Raw genomic sequence first — 19,631 nt, forward strand, 5'->3', positions numbered from 1 at the left:
TTGGCCTTTATATGCCGAAGTGTTCCTTTTGAACCTTCCACTTGAACCTATGTGTAAGTTCAATAGTTCATTGGTTCAAAGTTCATCCCGTGTGTGTATGTGTTGAGTCCTTGTTAAAGTAAGTTTTAAGTGTGCAGGAGGAATCTCAGTGGTGAGTGAACTTGAACTGTTGAACCTTTCATCTCGGTTCAAATGTTCGCAAGTTCAAAGCCCATGGTGCAAGCAAATATAAAGGCGGGTAATCAATGGAGGGAAATGGTTAAGAAAAGGAGGAATATTTTGGGAATCTCGAGCACTTAAATTTTAAAAAGTTTCCATAAACGGAAGTGATCATTACACGGTAAGCGCCTTGAGCGGAGTGATTTGTAATTAATACAAGTGTCAGAATTATGTCACTTCGACATTAACCCAACACGAGTGGATTTGATACTTGAAGCATGGCAATTATGAAGCCGGGTTTTAAGCCTTTTATAGATTTCAAATGAATTGCTCCGTCATTAATAAGCTAAAATTGGCAAGAAAGGAATTCAACACTGGAGGTAATTAGTTCTGTTCTTCAGGGTTAGCAGGGATTTAGTTTGCATGAAGGCGAGTTCTGAAATTTCTCGCCATCTTTGTTATTTCTTTGCCATAGAAGGAAACTAGGTGAATTTCCTGCATTTGTTTTAGTTGGGTTTATTGCTTCATTTTCTATCTGTTTAAATCATTGCCATGAGGCCTGTATGTCCAAAATTAGGGTTGAGCTCTGGTCTTGCATGTTCTTTACTTGAATTTGGGGATACTTCTTTAGCTCAAGCTAGTCTAGAAGACTTTTTAGAAAGAGCTAGAAATCTTACAAGTTCCCCTATGATGGAGAAAATTGTTAATAGTGGGCTTATAGAAGCCGCTGCTTTTCCCACGGTCGTGCGATGCCCAAAATTGGTTCTTGAATGTATGAATAGGTATGATCCAGAGCATAAGTGCATTAGGTCTATAGACGGGGGTGTATTGTTGAATGTAAATAGAGAGACCATAATGGCTGTAACGAAGACTCCTCCAAAAGAACCTTATGCAGACTGGACCATAACTTCATCCTATGGTTTCTTTTCTGAGAAGAAGGCCCAATATAGGAGTGTAATTGCTAGAAACTGACTTCTAAAATTCCTAAAAGGTGGTTCAAGGTTACCCAAGCCATTGATGAGAGAACACCTTATTAAGGAGGTTAGAGATATTGTAATTCTGTTGCACAGAGTGAAAGGTAGCCAACAGGCCTTTTTCTAGGAAGATTGGTTGTACTTTTTCATCCAAGTGCTTTTAGTAGGAGAGCGGTATTTAGATTGGGTGGAACTCATGCCTTAGACCTTTTTGTGTTGATTGAAATTTGTAGACAATTGGCTCACATTGATAGAAAATCAATAGCAAAGCAAAATTCAGGCGTCAGAAGGAGGATGTGGTCCAGGTTCACCGTGAACCAAATTGTTACTCTCAAATTGGAGATGAATGTTTCTGAGTTTATAGGTGAAGGAGAGGATGTGGTAGATCCGCAATATGCTGAAGGTTCAGGGTCCTATCCCAAAGATTGATTGGGATAAAGATGAAGAAGATCAAATCCGGCTCAGAACATTCCCTTTGATAAGAAGAACTGAAAAATGGTTAAGGGACCAAAGGATTGGAAAAGTGATGATCAAATACAGGCCCTAATTATTTCATCTAATGAATTTGTTCGATCTTGTGGTGCAGGTGATATTAAAGTTAAAATTGAAGGTACAACTACCAAGAAATCAAAGAAATCCTCTGTGAGCCAACCTGTCCACACTACTCGATCCAGGAGTAAGAGTAAAAGCAGGAGAAGTCTGGACAATAAGGTGGTCGTTGATTTAGAGGCACTTCAAGAGGTTGAAGATACAATGGCTGATCAAAACCAAGAAACGCCTGCTGTGGAGAATATTGATGCAGAGAAACCACTTGAAGAAATGTCGGATCCTATAAGCACTATGGTGGTAATAAATGTGACACCCAACCAGGCTCCTCTAGATAAAAGTGATGCAACTAGTACCCCTCGATGGTTGGAAGCCTCTTTCAGCAGCAAGAAAAGGAATGTGGTACCAATATCTCTGCCGATCGAAGACATGGTAAGCAAATGTTTAGGGAAAACCCCCAAGTCCAAGAAATTGAAAACTACTTCAAGGGTGTATTTCGATCTAGACACAAGAAATTGGATTGCAGAGGTAGCCCGCCAGTAATAGATGAAGAGGTAGAAAACCCCACAGCTAAAGATTTTACTGTTGAAAAGATCAACCTTGGGATTGCCTCGAGAGCTACAAATGTACATCACTTGGAAGCCTCTACCAAAAAGATAATCACTAGGACTTGGAAGGATGAAAAAGATAAACAAGAGTTGAAGCAGACATTGAGGTTAATGGCTAAATACATTGAAGCAATTCATAATCCCAACCCTCAACCAATAACTCAGTTGCCTACATCTTTTGACCCCAAATCCCCAATCAATCAAAAGATGCTGGGTCAGATTCAAAGAAGCAAAATGGAAACTGAGGTATTTCTTGATTGGTTAGGAGTGATTCAAGTAGGTACAGGATACATTAGAGATTTGAGCAAAGTATATGAAGATACCGTGGTGGTGATCAAAGAGTTGGAAACATAAATGGCCTCATGGAAAAAGGAAGAAGCCAAATGGATGACAATGATCGCTCAGATGAGCAAAATTCAAAAGTATGGTGTAATTAAATTTCTGGTAGAGAAGGCTGTGCCTGGCTTAGATGATAATGTGTTATATGTATGCAAGAAAAGCATAGAATGGAGGAATTCAATTGTGAAACAGGGACACGAGGAATCTGTTAAGCTGTTGAAAGAATTAACACAACTCACTCTGTTAATGAAGAATGATCTAAAATGTATTGATGTCAAATGTTTAAAAGATGATGGTAAAACCATAGAGGCTATAGATATCATAATTCAATCTTTCAAAGAAAAGATTGATTATGTAAAAGAGGCAAAAATATTGACAACAGAAGATTTCTGTAGGGTGGCAAAAATAGAGTCTTCGTTAACCCTCTGCATCAATTACCTGGACAATCATGCGAACAAGGTGGCGCAAGTTAGGCGGGATGCGGAAGTATGGAAGCAACAAATTACTCATATTGGGCTTCCTAACTTTGCGGTCATTCAAAACTTCTCCGCAGCTCATTTGGAGTGGAAATGTATCACTGCTGTTAGGGGTAAATAACGTATGTTAGTAAGAATAATATTTATAAGTGTGTTATGTTTATGTTTATGTTTGTCGCCAAGAGGTTCCCGTCGGGTAGTTGGGAGTTGGTGACGGTTGGCAACTTGACCAACCGTCGGGTTATATATTGTTTGGTTGGAACCTCGGCAGGGGGATTATTATGTATGGACAATTCTGGACATTGGAATAAAGATATAACTTTCTGGTCTAATTATTATTATTTGTCATTTATGTTATGATGTACAATTGTTCTGTTCCATGAATACTTGGTACGTGCAGGAAATACTGTGTTATCTGATTATTCACCAACTATACATTTAGGACTAAAAATTTGGTGCCGTTGCCTGAACGAACCTAGAGATAACTATGGCGGCAGGCGGAAGCAATTAATGGGCTGACTATTTAACCAACAATTAATTGTCCTAGACAGCGACACGCACGAAGAGAGTACTGCGGAAGAGGAACGAGAGGATCAGTTGACGGCAGACTTGGTGGAGTTGTGGGACGTGTCGGTCACGCAGTAGGTGCAGCGAGAGGCTCAGGTGAGAGCCATTTCGGAAGGCACGGTACGTGGTGAACTCACCGTCAGCACCCTCGTCTTTGACCTACTCGGGAGTATTCCAAGGTTACTCGCCAGAAATTTGATTGCACTCCAAGACCAAAGGGAGGAAACGGCAAAGGAACTTCGGCGACAACAAGTTCTCCGACAGTACGAGGAACGGAGTCATAGGGAGGAAGAGGAGAGGGAGGCTAGTCGGTGCCGTACCTCTGGCACTTGATGCCCCTACGGCTGAACAAAGACAAACGTACCACTGCTACCGAAGGAGTAAACGAGGGAACTGTATAGAGATCTCTCCGCATAAAAGAACAGGCCGACAAGAGATGGTGACTAAGGGAGGTTGCCAACTCGAGGAGTTCGAAGAAACACAACAGAAGTCGGAGTGTGAGTCGGAGTCGTAGTCGGGAGAGGCAAAAACCGTGTACGTGGAAGGAGTTGGCCGATGTCGCCAGGAACCTGCCACTTCCAGACGTAGCGGAGGAAGATCTCGCCGACCAGGCCCCACACTCGACGTCAAGTGAAGAAGACTCCAGAGCCGAATCACAAAGCACCCAATCGGAATTTTCCGAACAAGGAGAGGAGGCGGTACGAGACCTGCACGAGGAAATCGCCACTATTTTTGAAGCAACGTTGTCTAGCATTAAAAATTTATCCTTGTCAGAGGGCATCAAAATAGGAAGGTCAGATCCGGAAACCCCGAGGAGGGACTATAGAAGCGAAGGTGACCAAAGCCCGGTTGACAGGGGCCCGACCAGACCAGGAGCGTACGGTACCTCCTGGACACATAGTACCTTCCCGGCATATAGCCATTTCCAAGCACTGCATAAAACCATACAGAAAATGGCACACACTCTGGAGAAGCAGAAACTCCCAAAATTCATGGGCGACGGGTCAGAGGACCCCGTACGGCATTGCAAGACATGCGTCACCTGTGTCACAGAATATGGCGATTTTCATGGATGAGGTTCGAATTTAATCGAACTTCAAACTTTCATTAAAAAATCGTTCAAATTCGGCAATTTTCATGGACGTCATTTTTTTTATTGAAGTGAAAATTGAAAAAGCATTTTCTTAGGGTTTCTAAAAAGCGTTTGTATTTTTTAAGACTTTTGGCTGATTTTTTCTATAAATCGCTGCTATCAGCCTCTAAACAAACAACTCAGCTTGCGGGTATTCTTGAATCTTTGTCGTGGGTATCTTCTATCGAGTCGCGGGTGACTGCAACTGCAACTGGGTTGCCATCGGAATTTCATGGGTATCGCGGGTGTCGTGGGTGTCGCCATCAGATTTTCGCATGTGTTTGCAACAAGGGTTGCTGTCGGATTTTTGTGGGTGTCTGCAACAAGCGTTGCCGTTGGATTTTCGCAGGTGTCTGCAACAAGGGTTGCCATCGGATTTCTTGCCTTCGCATTTTCTCTTGCCCTGTCTTCGCATTTTCTCCCGTGTTCAGGTTGAGGTAGGCGCCCTAAAGTCATTTATTTTAATGCTAGTATTTTAGTATCACTGTATTTTATTGTTCAGGTTTAGGTTGTCAATTAATATTTTATTAATGCTATGTAGTCGTATATTTTAATATTATTGTAGATGGTAGTCATATATTTTATTATCAGTGTATACTGTATTTTATTTCCTAGTTAATATTTTATCATCACTGTTGTCATATATTTTAATATCACTGTTGTCAATAAATATTATTCATATAATATATTATAATGCTACATTGATTTTATTTTATTGCGGTGATTTTATAATAGTAATTTTATAATTTATATTATATTATAATGCTACATTGATTTTATTTTATTACTGTTTTTATAATAGTAATTTTATAATTTATTACCATTCATAGCTTATTTTATTACCGTGATTTTATAATAGTAATTCTATTACCATTCATAGCTGATTTTTCTACAGTGATTTTATTATAAATATTAAACATATTATAATAAATATTTCAAGACACCATTATATTTTAAAACATATAAGTTATTTTATTACAGTGATTTATTATATATTTTGCTTTTTACAGCTAAATATAACAAATATTATATTTAAATAAAGTTTTAAACTTATTGAATTATTTTGATTTTTAGAGATAAAAATTCACATCATACGTATATTTTGTTTGAATGTTTTTAAATAAAATTTAATCTTTGTTTTAAATATTAAAAATCGTTTTTCTTCTAAATTGTACAGACTGTAATGGCTCCCAACAAATCAACTTCAGAGGGATGGAAACATGTGACCCGCAATGGTACTTATCTTCATTGTAACTTGTGCCTGAAAGTTTATACCGAAAGTTTAACAAGGATAAAGGACCACTTGCTTGGTATTTCAGGGGGTAAAGGTGGAGGTGTTACTGCATGTCCAAATGTGTCCAAAGAAATTAGAGCTATTTTAGAGAAAGAGCAAGCCTCTTCAATTGCAAGAAAGATGCAGGTGGCACAAAAGAAACAGAGAATTGAAGAGGATGTGTCTAGATCCACATCTATTATGTCTTACTCTTCGAGTCTACCCAAGGCCATAGGGACATCCAAAGAGAGTGGAACTTTGAAGAGTCTTTGGAAACCAGTAGAGAAACAATAGGTGGATGATGCACTAGCAGATTTGTTTTACGCAAGTGCTATTCTGTTCAATGTAGCTAGAAATCCACATTTTCACAATGCAATTCAAAAAGTTGCAGAGTTTGGCAAAGGGTACACACGTCCCACTTCTGAGGCTTTCAGAACAAGTCTTTGGAGAGGTCAAAAGAAAGAGTGACTGAGAAACTAGCTGAGGTCAAAGCCTCTTGGAAGGCAACAGGCTGCACCATATTGAGTGATGGATGGTCAGATATATGTCAAAGGCCATTGATCAATGTTTTGGTGGCTTGTCCTGAAGGTGTTGCATTCTTGAAAGTGATTGACACCATGAACCACAAGAAAACTTCTGAATACATATTTCAAATATTAGAGGAAGCCATTCTTGAAGTAGGGGTGGAAAATGTGGTTCAAGTGGTCACTGACCGTGCAGCAAATTGTGTGGGAGCTGGAAAACTAATTGTTGAGAAATACTCTCAAATATATTGGCGTCCATGTGCAGCACATTGTTTGGATTTGTTGCTTCATGATTTGGCTAAGTTTCCATGGATACATGAAGCAATTCATAGAGGGAGAGCAATTGCAAACTTCATAAGAAATCATCGTCTCACATTGAGTCTTTACATGCAACATGCATCTAGGGAGTTGTTGAGGCCTTGTGACACAAGATTTGCTTCATTTTATATCACTTTGAAGAGAGTTGTTGAAGAGAAAGCAGCTTTGAGATCTGTTGTTTGTTCCAATGAGTGGGAAAATTCAGCACTTTCTAAAAGTGCCAAGGGCAAGAACATAGAGCAAATTGTTTTAAATAACAGCTTTTGGGAAAGTGGAACAAAGGTTTTGAGTATATGTGAGCCAATTGTTGATGTGCTTCGTATGGTTTATGGTGACAAACCTTGCTTTGGCATGCTTTATGAAAGCATGGATCATTGTAAGGAAGCTATTCGGAGAGCACTAAATAATGTAGATGTAGAGTACATGGAGATATGGGCAGCAATTGATTCTAGATGGAAAATGATGCACACACCTTTACATGTAGCAGCTTGCTATTTGGAGCCTAAGCTATTTCATATTGATCGACAAGCTGATTTTGAAATTATGACAGGGTTTTATGAAGCCATTAGCAAATTTGAACTAGATCAAGCAATTGCAAGTCTAATTAGAGACCAAAGTTGGCTATACAAGAGAGCAGAAGGGTTGTTTGGAGTAGCAGGAGCCAAATATGATATGAAACGAGATGCGGTACCTAGTTATAGATGGTGGATGAGCTATGGAGCACAAACTCCTGAACTTCAGCGCTTTGCCATTAGAATACTGAGTCAGGGAGCAAGTTCATCAGCTTGTGAGAGGAATTGGAGTTGCTTTGACCACATCCATTCCAAGAAGAGGAACAAATTGTTGTCTGGAAAGTTGGGAGATCTTGTCTACGTTCGCAGCAATTTGAAATTGTTCATGAACAAATCAGCAAGCGACTCCAAATCTTCTTCACAACAACACATTCCACAAGACATAGAAGTGCCAGTTGCAGATGAGCCTGACTTTCTTGATGAGGAATTGGATAGTGATATAGATGATGATGCTACACCATCTGAGCCAAGTGCTCTTGATGACTTAGAGCTTTTTTGAAGTTCTAAAGTCTTAACTTTTTATTGTAACTTTTTGAAAAGAAAACATCTTCGCAATCGTGATTTCACATGTTTCTTATGGTTTATATTTTATAAATGTGCCATCTTTTTATAATGACTTCAAATTTATTTAGCAATGTTAAGCTATTTTGATAATTTATTAGAAGTATACATATATTTAAAAAATAAACAAAATTATATAAGGCGAATTTTATCTGATTTTTTTTTTTGAATTTTTCCCTTGTCGAATTTCATCCGAATTTCATGGCCGTCGATTTCGAATTCGAATTTGAACCTTGTGACTTAGTGCGTCACCATCTGGGAAGCAAATGGCCAGGACGACCGGGACTACTGGGTGAAGGCATTCTCGGCCACTCTGCGAGGAATAGCTATTGACTGGTACACAGACCTCGATGCTCAGCATAAAACGTCTTGGAGCAATCTAAAGAAGGCCTTCGAGGAAGAATTCAAACTCCTACGGGATGACAACGAAATTGTGGCAGAAATTTACAACACCAAATAAGGAAAAAATGAAAGTGTGCGCACATATAACAGAAGGTTGAGGGAACTAGTTAACAAAATGGAGAACCAACCGGCGGATGGCCTCAAGAAGCGGTGGTTCGTGGAAGGATTGGTACCATCCCTAAGAAGGACGATGAAAGTGGTCCCTCCGCCATCGTACGATGAAGCATACAACCGCGCCATGGATATTGAAAGTGAAAACAAGACATCTCGGGGGAAACGATGGGCGAGTGATGGTGACAACACGGATGAAGACAGTGATGGGGGATCCAAAACCGTGCAAGCACTCCGGAAAGATATGATGAGGATGATGGAGTTAAAAGGTGACAAGGAAAGTGGTAGGGAAGGAAAGGAACTATGGTGTACTGATTGCAAGACTGAAGGCCACACTAAAGGAAGTTGTCCCTGCAAAGTTTTCTATGACATCTGCCAAGTAATGGGACATTCCACTAAGGAATGCCTGTACAACTTGAAAGCACGGAGCACACAAGTGCTCTACGCCCAACCCGACCAAGCCACACTGCCGGTGACACCTCCGAAGCCAACAACAAACTTTGACGCCTCCCTTGGAGGGTACAATCGACGGGGTAACAATAGATCCAATAATAACACACCAAGGAGCAAAATTCAATACGATGGGAAGGGGCGACCCATGATTCAATGTAGGAAGTGCAACGAATGGGGTCACTTTGCCCGAGAATGCCAAAACGGAGGTGATGCAGGAAGTTTGCTGTGCATATGGTGCGGTCCAAGAAATCACGAGGACATAGATTGTCCAAAGCAAAAAGGGGTGAACATGCTGGACGTGGAAGGATCAGGAGAAGACGTACTGGCAATCACAAGGTTGTAAAACAAGAAAGCCATGTATCCTGACCCTTGCACAGAAAAAGAAAGGCTCCAGGAGGCAAGGGCGGATATCGAGTGGGCGATGGCTGGAGAGCGGAGGGCTTCGCACCTGGCTGCCGGTACACCAGTCCGGTTAGAACCAGAGAAAACTATCATTAAGCAGACGTTACAAACCACAATACCCTTACGGGTGTCTGATCTTCTGCAGACCATGCCACAGTTAAGGATGGCTTTGACAAATGTAACTGGGGACAGTACCCTCGGTCAGGAACACCAAACGGTGGCGGAACCATGTAGTACGGACCCGGTAAAGGAATCTGGTATGGATGCCATGAATCCTATGCTACTCGCGGTGGGCGTCGGACGAAAACCGGCAGTAGTAGAGATGGATATAATGGGACAAAAGCTTACAAACACCATTGTTGATGGTGGGTCCGGAGTCAACGTACTACCGGAGGAAACTTGGCGAAGCCTCGGCAAGCTTACACTCTGGCCACTAACGTTCCACTTGGTCGGTGCGGATCAACACGGTATCAAACCCCTCGGTACCCTCATGGCACAAAAGGTGGTAATTGGGACGCAACAATTCCTTCTGGATTTTGTAGTCATTCCGCTGGAAAGGAAATTGTACGACGCTCTTCTAGGAAGGGGGTGGCTGATCTTGGCCAAAGCTAATCATAACTGGAAAAGGAATACGCTCTCAATCGAGAGTGACGGTCATAAGTATATAATTGATCTGTTAGCGAAGAACTCGTGTCATCGGACTCCGACTCAGAAGATTCAAATAGATGGGAGTGGGGTTCTGAAGGAGACAGAGGAGGGAAAGAACCCAACGAGGAAGGAGTGTTGGAACTGGATGGATGTTCCGAGGATGGAACCAGTTCACTGGTTGGACTTTTTCATTGGCAAATGGAGGACTATGAGGTCTTCCACCCGGAGTGTCACATGCTTCAAATATGTGAGATAGGAGAATCAAGCGGCGGGATGGAAGAACAACCCTTTCCCCCGGAGTGCGGTAGATACCAAGAGGGAATGGCACGGATGGATGACACGCCAACCCACCAGTTTGAACGGGATAAACCCATCAAGTACGAGGAAAGGGATGTGAAAAAATTCAATCTAGGCAAGGACGAGGACTTGTAGGTGATACTCGTAGGGGATGACTGGAACCCCGTACTGGATCACTCGTACGGTGTACGCTAGTCGAGGGAGTGTTTGAGTTATCTGTACAGCGTACGGTCGACAAAGAAGGGAGATTGGCAGTGTTTGAGTTATCTGTACGACGTACGGTTGGCAAAGAAGGGAGACTGGCATAGCCCGTATGGTGTACGACCTACAAGGGGAAGAATACCCTACGACGGAACATTGCACCCACAGGAAACTAAGTCATACGATCTTGTATGACTAGCAACGGATAAAGGAGAAAGACTATACGATTAGAAAACAGACATAATGTACGTGTAGGATCCGTAGCGTTTGTACACGCAAAGAGCAGTTGTAGGAAACGTTTGAGGGTATCTGTGCAGAGATTTGTGCCATCCATGTGGAGTTGAGTGAAGAGTTGGCACAGGTTGAAGAGGCCGTACGACCAGGGAGCGGAAGTGCACGAGTTAACCCGTACGGTGTAGAGGCAGCAGTTGGTCCAATGGTCCGTACCAGTATGGCAAACCAGACAATGGCAGAGGAGGCCTCACTAGGGAAAAACGAGGTCGCCGTACATGTAATTGGTCCTAGTACTACATGTTCAGGTACTGGTACGACAAGCACTAGTATAGTACCAGCAGGTATTGGTACGGTTCCAACAGGAACTGGTACATTTCCAACAAGAACTGGTATGGTACTAGCATGTACTGGTACACCAGGTGCTAGTACGACAGGTTCTGGTATGACGATCACTGGTACCAGGTTGGAAGGACAACTTCTGGCAGAACGAATTCATGTTTTTTTGAAGCTGGAACACAAGACATTATACATGTGCCATCATGCTATTAGCCTATTCCTGGATGTCATACGCCTGCAAGTACCACCAAAAATGTGGGGAACCCTCGAATCGCGCAGACTGGTGGAACCGAATAAACCTACCATGTACTACTATACTCATCTGGACACACTAGGTGACACCACGCAGCCAGCCAAAAGCAGAAGAAAGTTGGACACGTTCGTAGAGGTCGAAGATGCCAGTAGCGTAGAGGATTTTGAGGAGGCAGAAGAGACGGAGGAGCAGGAAAGTGGTGATGAGGGGTTTCATATGGCACCTCACATAGTTGCGAAGGATGAAGGGGAAGTAGGGTCGCAATAGCAAGAAGAGGAGGATCAACACAGAAGGTTACGGGCACAATGGAAGAGTACGAGGGTAAAGTTCACACCTTCCAAATTACCTTCGACACACTTGGTACCACAAGAAGCACTTACGGTGGCCAGCCCTGTGGGGGACGTACGACCAGTAGGGGTGTTGTTCCGAAAAATCAATGAAGGGGAACCACCAGCGCAGCGGCGGGTATCATTACCACAGAAACCAGTACTAGCGTCAGAAACCACAGAGGGTACCAGTACGGTAGACCAGACAGTGGTAGGGGAGGCCGTACCAAGAAAAGATAGAATGGCCGAGCAAGGAATTGGTACGGCATATCCAGGTTCTGGTACGAAAGACATTGGTACGATACCAGTAGGTACTTGTACAACATCAATAGGTACTGGTATAGTGTCAGTAGGTATTGGTACGGTTCCAACAAGTACTAGTATGGCTCCAATTGGTACTGGTACAGTATCGGTAGGAACAAGTACAACAAGAATTGGTACGGTACTAGCAAGTACTGGTGCGGCTCCAACATGTATTGGTACGACTCCAGCAAGTACTGGTACATTACCAACAAGAACTGGTACAACAAGAACTGGTACAGTACCATGTACTGGTACGATGCCAACAAGAACTGGTATTGTGCTAACAGGAATTGGTACGGTACTAGTAGGAACTGGTACCGTGCCATCAAGAACTGGTACAATGCCAACAGGTACTGGTACGATGCCAACATGTATTGGTACGGTGCCAACATGTACTGGTATGACAAAAATTGGTACTGTGCCAACAAGAACTGGTACGGTGCCAACAGGTACTGGTACGATATAAACTGGTACTGTGCCAACAAAGAACTAGTACGGTGCCAACAGGTACTGGTACGGTGCCAACATGTACTTGTACGACAAGAATTGGTATGGTGCCAACAGGAATTGGTACGGTACCAATGAAAACTGGTACGAGTGACTTGGAGGCAGAAACCGGTACGGTACCAACAAAAATTGGTACAGTTGACTTGGAGGCATTAGTAGCCCAAGTGGCAGAACTCACCTTATAGCTGGAACAGAAAGATAAAAAGCTATTGGAAGCTGCTCGCATGGTAAAGAAAGCACGGGAACGGCAGCTGCTGGCGGAAAAGAACCTAAAACTTCAGGTCGGACAACAACCTCCTCCTGCGGCCACTACAGGGACGCCTCCTCCCTCTTCTCGGTCTTAGCTATGTTTTATATAATTCAGTTTCTCTTGTCTGAGTCGTCTGGAAGACGACTACGTTTTTGAGGGGGCTAATGTTAGGGGTAAATAACGTATGTTAGTAAGAATGATATTTATAAGTGTGTTATGTTTATGTTTATGTTTGTTGCCGAGAGGTTCCCGTCGGGTAGTTGGGAGTTGGTGACGGTTGGCAACTTGACCAACCATCGGGTCTATATATTGTTTGGTTGGAACCTCGGCAGGGGGATTATTATGTATGGACAATTTTGGACATTGGAATAAAGATATAACTTTCTGGTCTAATTATTATCATTTATCATTTATGTTATGATGTACAATTGTTCTGTTCCATGAATACTTGGTACGTGCAGGAAATACTGTGTTATCTGATTATTCACCAACTATACATTTAGGACTAAACAACTGCCGCAACATAGAACCAGCCTGGAAGGTTCCACATCACAACACCAACCCTGATCGTGCCAGCAAATTTCGGCCTCTTGTTTAGTTTCTTTGGATACGTTCTAGAATAGTTTTAGTTATGCAAAATACTGAATTTTACTTTAGGGCAGGGTTAAGTGACTTTGCGTTTCAAAGACAGTTAGCCTATGTTGGCTATATATATGTTTTAAAATGACTTTGAAAAGGTCTGAGAGTTTTTGGACCTTATAGACTTAGTAGTTATATTCTGATATATGATGTTTTGAGAAAGACTTTTTATCTGTGAATAGAATGAATGGATAATTATCGCAGGCTTAAATCTGTGTGTTTGAGTTGATGAAAATAAATTTCTGTGTGGATTTATCTTTTAGTGTGATAATTGTTCATTGCTTTGGAAATTTATCATATACTCGAGTGGAGTTGGTTGGTTTATAAGCTCATTTTAATTAATTTTATCAGAAGTTAGACAGAGTCTATGTGCTTTGTTTATTGAGATCGATTTCATGAAAGATCACATTCATAACATGTCTATGTATGAATGGTAGTTTGCCTTTAGTACTTTCTGGTAAAAAGTATGCTTGTAAGTTTATTTTCTGTTTAAATCATTCATTGAATATCATAAAGGGAGCTGTACCTCAATTCAGAGGGAAATTGTTTACAGTTTACCCAACTGATTGGTTATTGATTTGATTTTTATAAAGGGTTATGATTGTTTAGGACAAATCTATTAACCAACAAACCCTCAATCCCTTTTGTCTTTTTTTTCAAATCAAGTAAGTTTTCATGTTACAGCTGCATTCAAGCAAGAGTTCAAGTACAAACAGAAGTCCCCCTTGTGATTCCAGCAAGATCACACCATATATAACTGAGTCTATCCACATATAAAGTCAAGACCTGACTATCAAAACCTTGGAGTCGTCTCATTTGATCACATAGTTTAGCATCCGGGAGTTCTTTGTTCAAGAGAGGATAGAATAATTAGTATTTTATTTTGTGTTGCATGTTGTCATAAAAGCCACATCAACATGATTCCTTTTATGCTCTTCCCAATAGCTCATCCACATTATGAAGCACCATGAGAGATCATACAAGGTGTCTCGAGCCTATCCATCAAGCCCAGGGGCACGGAATGACACCCGCCATTCGGCCTCTCAGCGTACTTGGGGTTGCTCAACTTGAATGGACCCTTATGCTACTTGCATTCCTTATATGCACATTCTCCCCTCCATAATGGGATGGCAGATTGGCTGAAGCTTTAAAGGAATCTTGATCATCAATAATCATGCATATATATCTATTAGAAGCAATAGATTATCTGCATATATTTCTACTTCCTATCAAATGGAAGACAAACAACAAATCTGCCAAATCATATTGCAATGCATTATACTTCACACCTCAATATTTGATAAGTATATAAACTGCTATTTAATATATTAATTCTGAGTCTGCAAACTCTTCCTTTATCCAATGCTGCTTTCCCTTCTACCATCGTGGTCCTTTTGTGTCTCTTGATGAGAGACAACTCTTTGTGGTTGCTGTCCCACAGGAGGGTCATACCCTTTCTTAATAACGTCCCTTCATAACTCGGACTAATCACTGCTGTAAGTGCCTTTAATTGTTAGTTATCGATTACTATTAATCAATACAACTTCCTATTAGGGGATCACTGTCATTATACTATTCCTTCTATTAATGACTGTCCAATTTATGGTTCCTATTAATCGCTGATCTAAGGAGTGACTTCTGCTCATTTGTGTGTGGAGATATTAACCATTTTCTACCTTAAGTTCTTTCTTTATTCACAACAGGTCACTGCCTTTTTAATCATAAACAGATCGCTGCTGTGTATACACCCACCTGGGTTCGATTTAAAAATTAAGAAAATTGTGAAGTCTTAAGATTAAGACAATTTTCTTGTGCTATTCATGATTGGGGCATGACAAACTGTTTAGCAACCTTGCTCAATTGGGAAGAAGAGCATTGCAAAAAAAATTGTACCAAACGGGGGTGGTCTGTTACAAGTTTACAACAATGGTTTGGTTCAAATAGCTGACTGCCATGGACCTTGCTGTCATCATAGATGAAACACTCGCAGAGTACTCAGCGAGTTTCAAAAACTCACCGAGTTTTTGAGCTCTACGAGTTTTTACGACCTTAACTCGCAGCAAAAACTCGCCGAGTTTTTGCATTTTCTTTTAAAAACTCGGCTAGACTAAAAAAAGAGGCCCAAACATGTCAAAAAATTATCAATTTTTGTTTTTTCAGGTCAGTTTCATTCAGAATATACACATGAAATATAACATTTAAGTATAAGTGGCATTTCAATATGTCTTTTTCCTTTCTTATACTTTATAACACCCGACGTGCTGCCCCTTGACCCCGCAAGGGGCGATGTCCCTTGACCCCAACTTGGGGGCGCTGCCCCCAAACCCTCGTCGAAAAATATAGGGGGAAACTGCGTTGATGGAAGTAGGGAAAATTTAACCTCCGAGTCTGATTAGGCTCCATAAAACAACATAATTAGCATTGAAGAAATCTTGGTATTATACATTTTGGAGTTGAAAGTTTGAAACTATGAGTATGAATGATGAAATTTCAAATATTGCGCGTTTGTAGATCTCCACCAAGATCTAGACCTATCTCTCCACCCCTCTTTTTCTCACCCTCAGACCTCGGTGAGGGGTGCTACTTTCAATCTAATTTTAATTTGCAGATGCTTGGTGGCAAATTTGGGGTGGAAATACCCCAAATCTCAAAAAATTTGCCCTCAAAATCTTATGTCAACCTTGTAGTTCATCCAGTTGTGAGCACAATTAGACCTTGTTTGAAGCCATTGACATGAAGAAGAGGAGCAAGCTAGCTCAGAAACACCTCAATGACCTTGTCTTTGTGCAATATAATCTTCGATTGTGCGTAAGGAAGGTAGAGGAAGTAGCAGGTGGTCCACTCGACTTGGATGATATAGATCCTTACAGTGATTGGACATCACAGGAGCAGCCTCCATTGTTTTCTGAGGATGACAACAATAATTTGGAGAGGCAAGCTATGGAGGAGGAGGGGGGTGGATTTGGTTTCACGCCGGATGACATTGAGGAGGAAGAGGATGAGGATGAGGAGTCATTGCTAGTGCCACAAGCAGGTGGAGACATAGCTTCATCCAGGATGGAGGATGAGCCAGCCATACCGAGCGAGGAGGCACAGTCACGCCCACTGCAGACTTCTAGGACTAGACCCTCTAGTTTTACCTCTCCCCTAGTTTTAGCTAGAGCTGGGAAGAGGAAGTTGTAATTGTAATTTGTAATGATGTATTTACTTTTGGTTTTACAAAAACTATTTACTATTTTACTTCCAGCCATCAGCATTCCTTATGAGGATGCGATTTTGTAGACACTTTGCATTTAAATATATCTAGAATCGGCTTGTTTCTTTTGTGTTATCATTTATTGACTCATTGGATGCATCTTCTCATTAAATTTTGCAAAAAAAAATGCATTTTTTATTAAAATTAAGCGTGTTTTTACGTTGCCGAGTTTTTCTTGAGTTTTTGCTGAGTTTTTTTCTCAAGGGCTTGGCGAGTTGAGCCGAGTCGCGAGTAGTCCAACTATGGCTGTCATTATATGATCTGCAGCTGTCTACCCACATAGCTTGGCCTGGTGTCAATATGTAAGATAATCATAATAAGCACATGTTCAATGATAGATAAACAACATCCATGTGTTCAGACATCTTTTAAAGCAGATTTCAATTACTATGTAATCATATATACCTTGGGGTATACTGCAAAACTCTTTAAATTGTACTGTTAATCTTTGAAATTTGTAGTATATTTAATGGATATACGTTCTAGTAAATATCTGTAGCCCTAAACGAGGCTTCATAATGTAGTGAAATCAATAAAAATGAATGCAATGGGAGCTTGTGGCCTGAAAATTCACATGAAGAGATTGGATTTCATTTCATTTTCTATGGACAAAAGAACAAATAAGAATCTGAAGAGGGTTTTTTTATTGAATTTGGGAATAGTTAGGATGCATCTTGCTTTGATAAGATTAGTTGTATATTTTTCTAAGAGTATCCATGGATCTTTTTTAATTTTATAATTTTTTTTGTAGTTAAACTCTTTTGCAAGACCATGTACAAAAGCCTTTGAAATATCTAGAACATATTTTTCAGTAATATGCATTAAGCATTTTTCGTTCAAAATGTGAAACTCAAGTTACTCTTGCAGTTGAAAGAGTTACAACCTTCTCTTCTTTATAACCTTATGACAAAGCTATCTGTGTAAGTGCTTTATGTCTTGAATTCTGAAAATCGCAATAGCCTGTCATCAGGGATGAATTTTTTTGTGGAGTTTACTTGGAAGAAAATCAGATTGGTACTTCAGGAAAGCATTTAGTAATTTGATAATTTTGACTCTAACTCTTTTTGAAAATAAACAATCTGGCATTATCAGACTACAAGAAGACAACCCATCATTTCTTCAGTTTGTTATAAAAGTTATTGCAAAAGCATTTATTGCTTAAATCAAGATCTTTGATCCCCGAATTATGTTGAGAGAGTAGAAAGGCTCTTTGGAATGGTTAGGTTTTAACCTACAGGGAACTTAAAATTTTGTGATTTTCTTCCATCAATCTGACCTTTGTCTATGGTTAATGGGAAGTTCTCATCTTGAATTCAAATAGTTGATCAAGTAGGGCTGTGCAATAGTTTCATTTTTTTATGCACTCAAATGATATTGACTTTGCTACTAGTTAATAGAAATTGAAAGAAAGAAAGAAAGAAAGATTCTTTTATAGTCTACAATGCTGGGCCGTCTGTATATGAGTCTACAGATAGCTTATAGCAATATGGGACTACTCCGTACTCCTTGTAGGGGGCACCTAACTATGCTACAAACAAGGCATACATACCTTATCCCCCAATTGAATTTGAACTTGTGATCTGTCTTTAAGAGCACAAGTTCTCCATCACTAGGGCAACTCAGGCTGCACACTAGGATGGTCAAGTTATGATCTCTCCATACTTGAACATCTCTTTCTTTTAATTAATATTGATTTTCAAATATGTGTTTTGTAATATTTTAATTACTAATTATTTCTATAAATTTTATAATCAATTCTGTGTTATGCTCAGATTTCTGAATCTTTTTTTGATCTTTGGCACAATAGTTTTCATTTTCAGTTGACATGGTATTACTTGGTAATGAATGCAGCATGCTTACTGTCTTGATTATCTGTTGGATCACCTGAAGCCGGGCATGTCCGTGCTTGATGTTGGCTCTGGTTCTGGATACTTATCAGCTGTTTTTGCTTTGATGGTATAGTTTCACTCTTGCTTTGGTTGTAGCTTCTAACAGAATATGTTAGTGTTGCATACCCTTTATTATGATATGTACTTTGAGTTTGTATAAACAATGCATGATCTAAATATTACGCACTTGGAATGTAATTTAACATGCAAGAAGTTGTAATAAGACAATGGTTGTGAGTGTTTAGGAATGAAAATTCAATTTTTTGAAGATATCATGGTTTTGTTAAGCCAAAATATTAACTGTGGCTCAGGTTGGGGAAAATGGAAGAACTGTAGGAGTTGAACACATTCCTCAGCTTGTAAAAAGATCAGTTGATTCGATAAAGAAGGGACCTGCTGCTCATCTGTTAGAGAAAGGGGCACTCTCCATTCATGGTATGAAACAGAGGATTTGAAACTTTTTACTGGCTTATCTTTTCTTTGTCTCATTAGAAGGTAGTTGAAAACATAATTTGGTAGGCTGTTTAGGATTTCCAGACACTGAAACCTATTACAAGAAAATGATAAAAAGACATAAAATTGATGCCTTAGCATTTTATATTCCATTCTATTTTGTAGTTTGCTCCTTTAGTATACATAAAATGCAGTATTACAGTGTTGTTAAGGAATGTTCTTCCACAATACAATGTTGAAACGTGATAGTTTTCTAGTATTTGAAATAAACCATATTGTAACTCTGTTCCAGAATAACACTGTGTGCTGTAAGAATTAATGTCTCAAAAAGAAAATCTCTAAAAAACATAGAGGGTAAGCATAATCTTTATCAACACACAATAGCTAGGTTAATATAAGGTGTGGATATCTCCATGTGCAAGTTGTACAAACTACACATATTAGTACAAAATAGCTATGCTCCCCCAAGTTTTCTAGGACGGACGTTTTTCCGATATGAGTTTTTCTATGGCCATTTTTTAGAGGATGGCAGGGGAATACTATTAAAATAGGGAAAATTTTTAAACATAATGAAATTTCAAATATTCATATGATAACATTGATTAAGCATTTATCATAGAAA

The 19,631-nt window shown here is 40.2% G+C and overlaps 1 protein-coding gene across 2 annotated transcripts in view; it reads left to right on the plus strand.

Moving 5' to 3' along the window:
• The window catches only part of LOC131035120 (protein-L-isoaspartate O-methyltransferase), a 122,168-nt gene that overhangs the window by 54,834 nt on the left and 47,703 nt on the right, over positions 1-19,631 (plus strand). For both annotated transcript variants that reach the window (XM_057966759.2, XM_057966760.2), the window contains exons 4-5: positions 18,519-18,623; positions 18,868-18,991. In XM_057966759.2, coding sequence (XP_057822742.1) covers positions 18,519-18,623; positions 18,868-18,991 — 229 coding nt within the window. The remainder of the gene's footprint in view (positions 1-18,518; positions 18,624-18,867; positions 18,992-19,631) is intronic.

This window comes from Cryptomeria japonica, chromosome 6 (genome assembly GCF_030272615.1).
Source record: "Cryptomeria japonica chromosome 6, Sugi_1.0, whole genome shotgun sequence".
NCBI classification, from domain to species: Eukaryota; Viridiplantae; Streptophyta; class Pinopsida; order Cupressales; family Cupressaceae; genus Cryptomeria; species Cryptomeria japonica.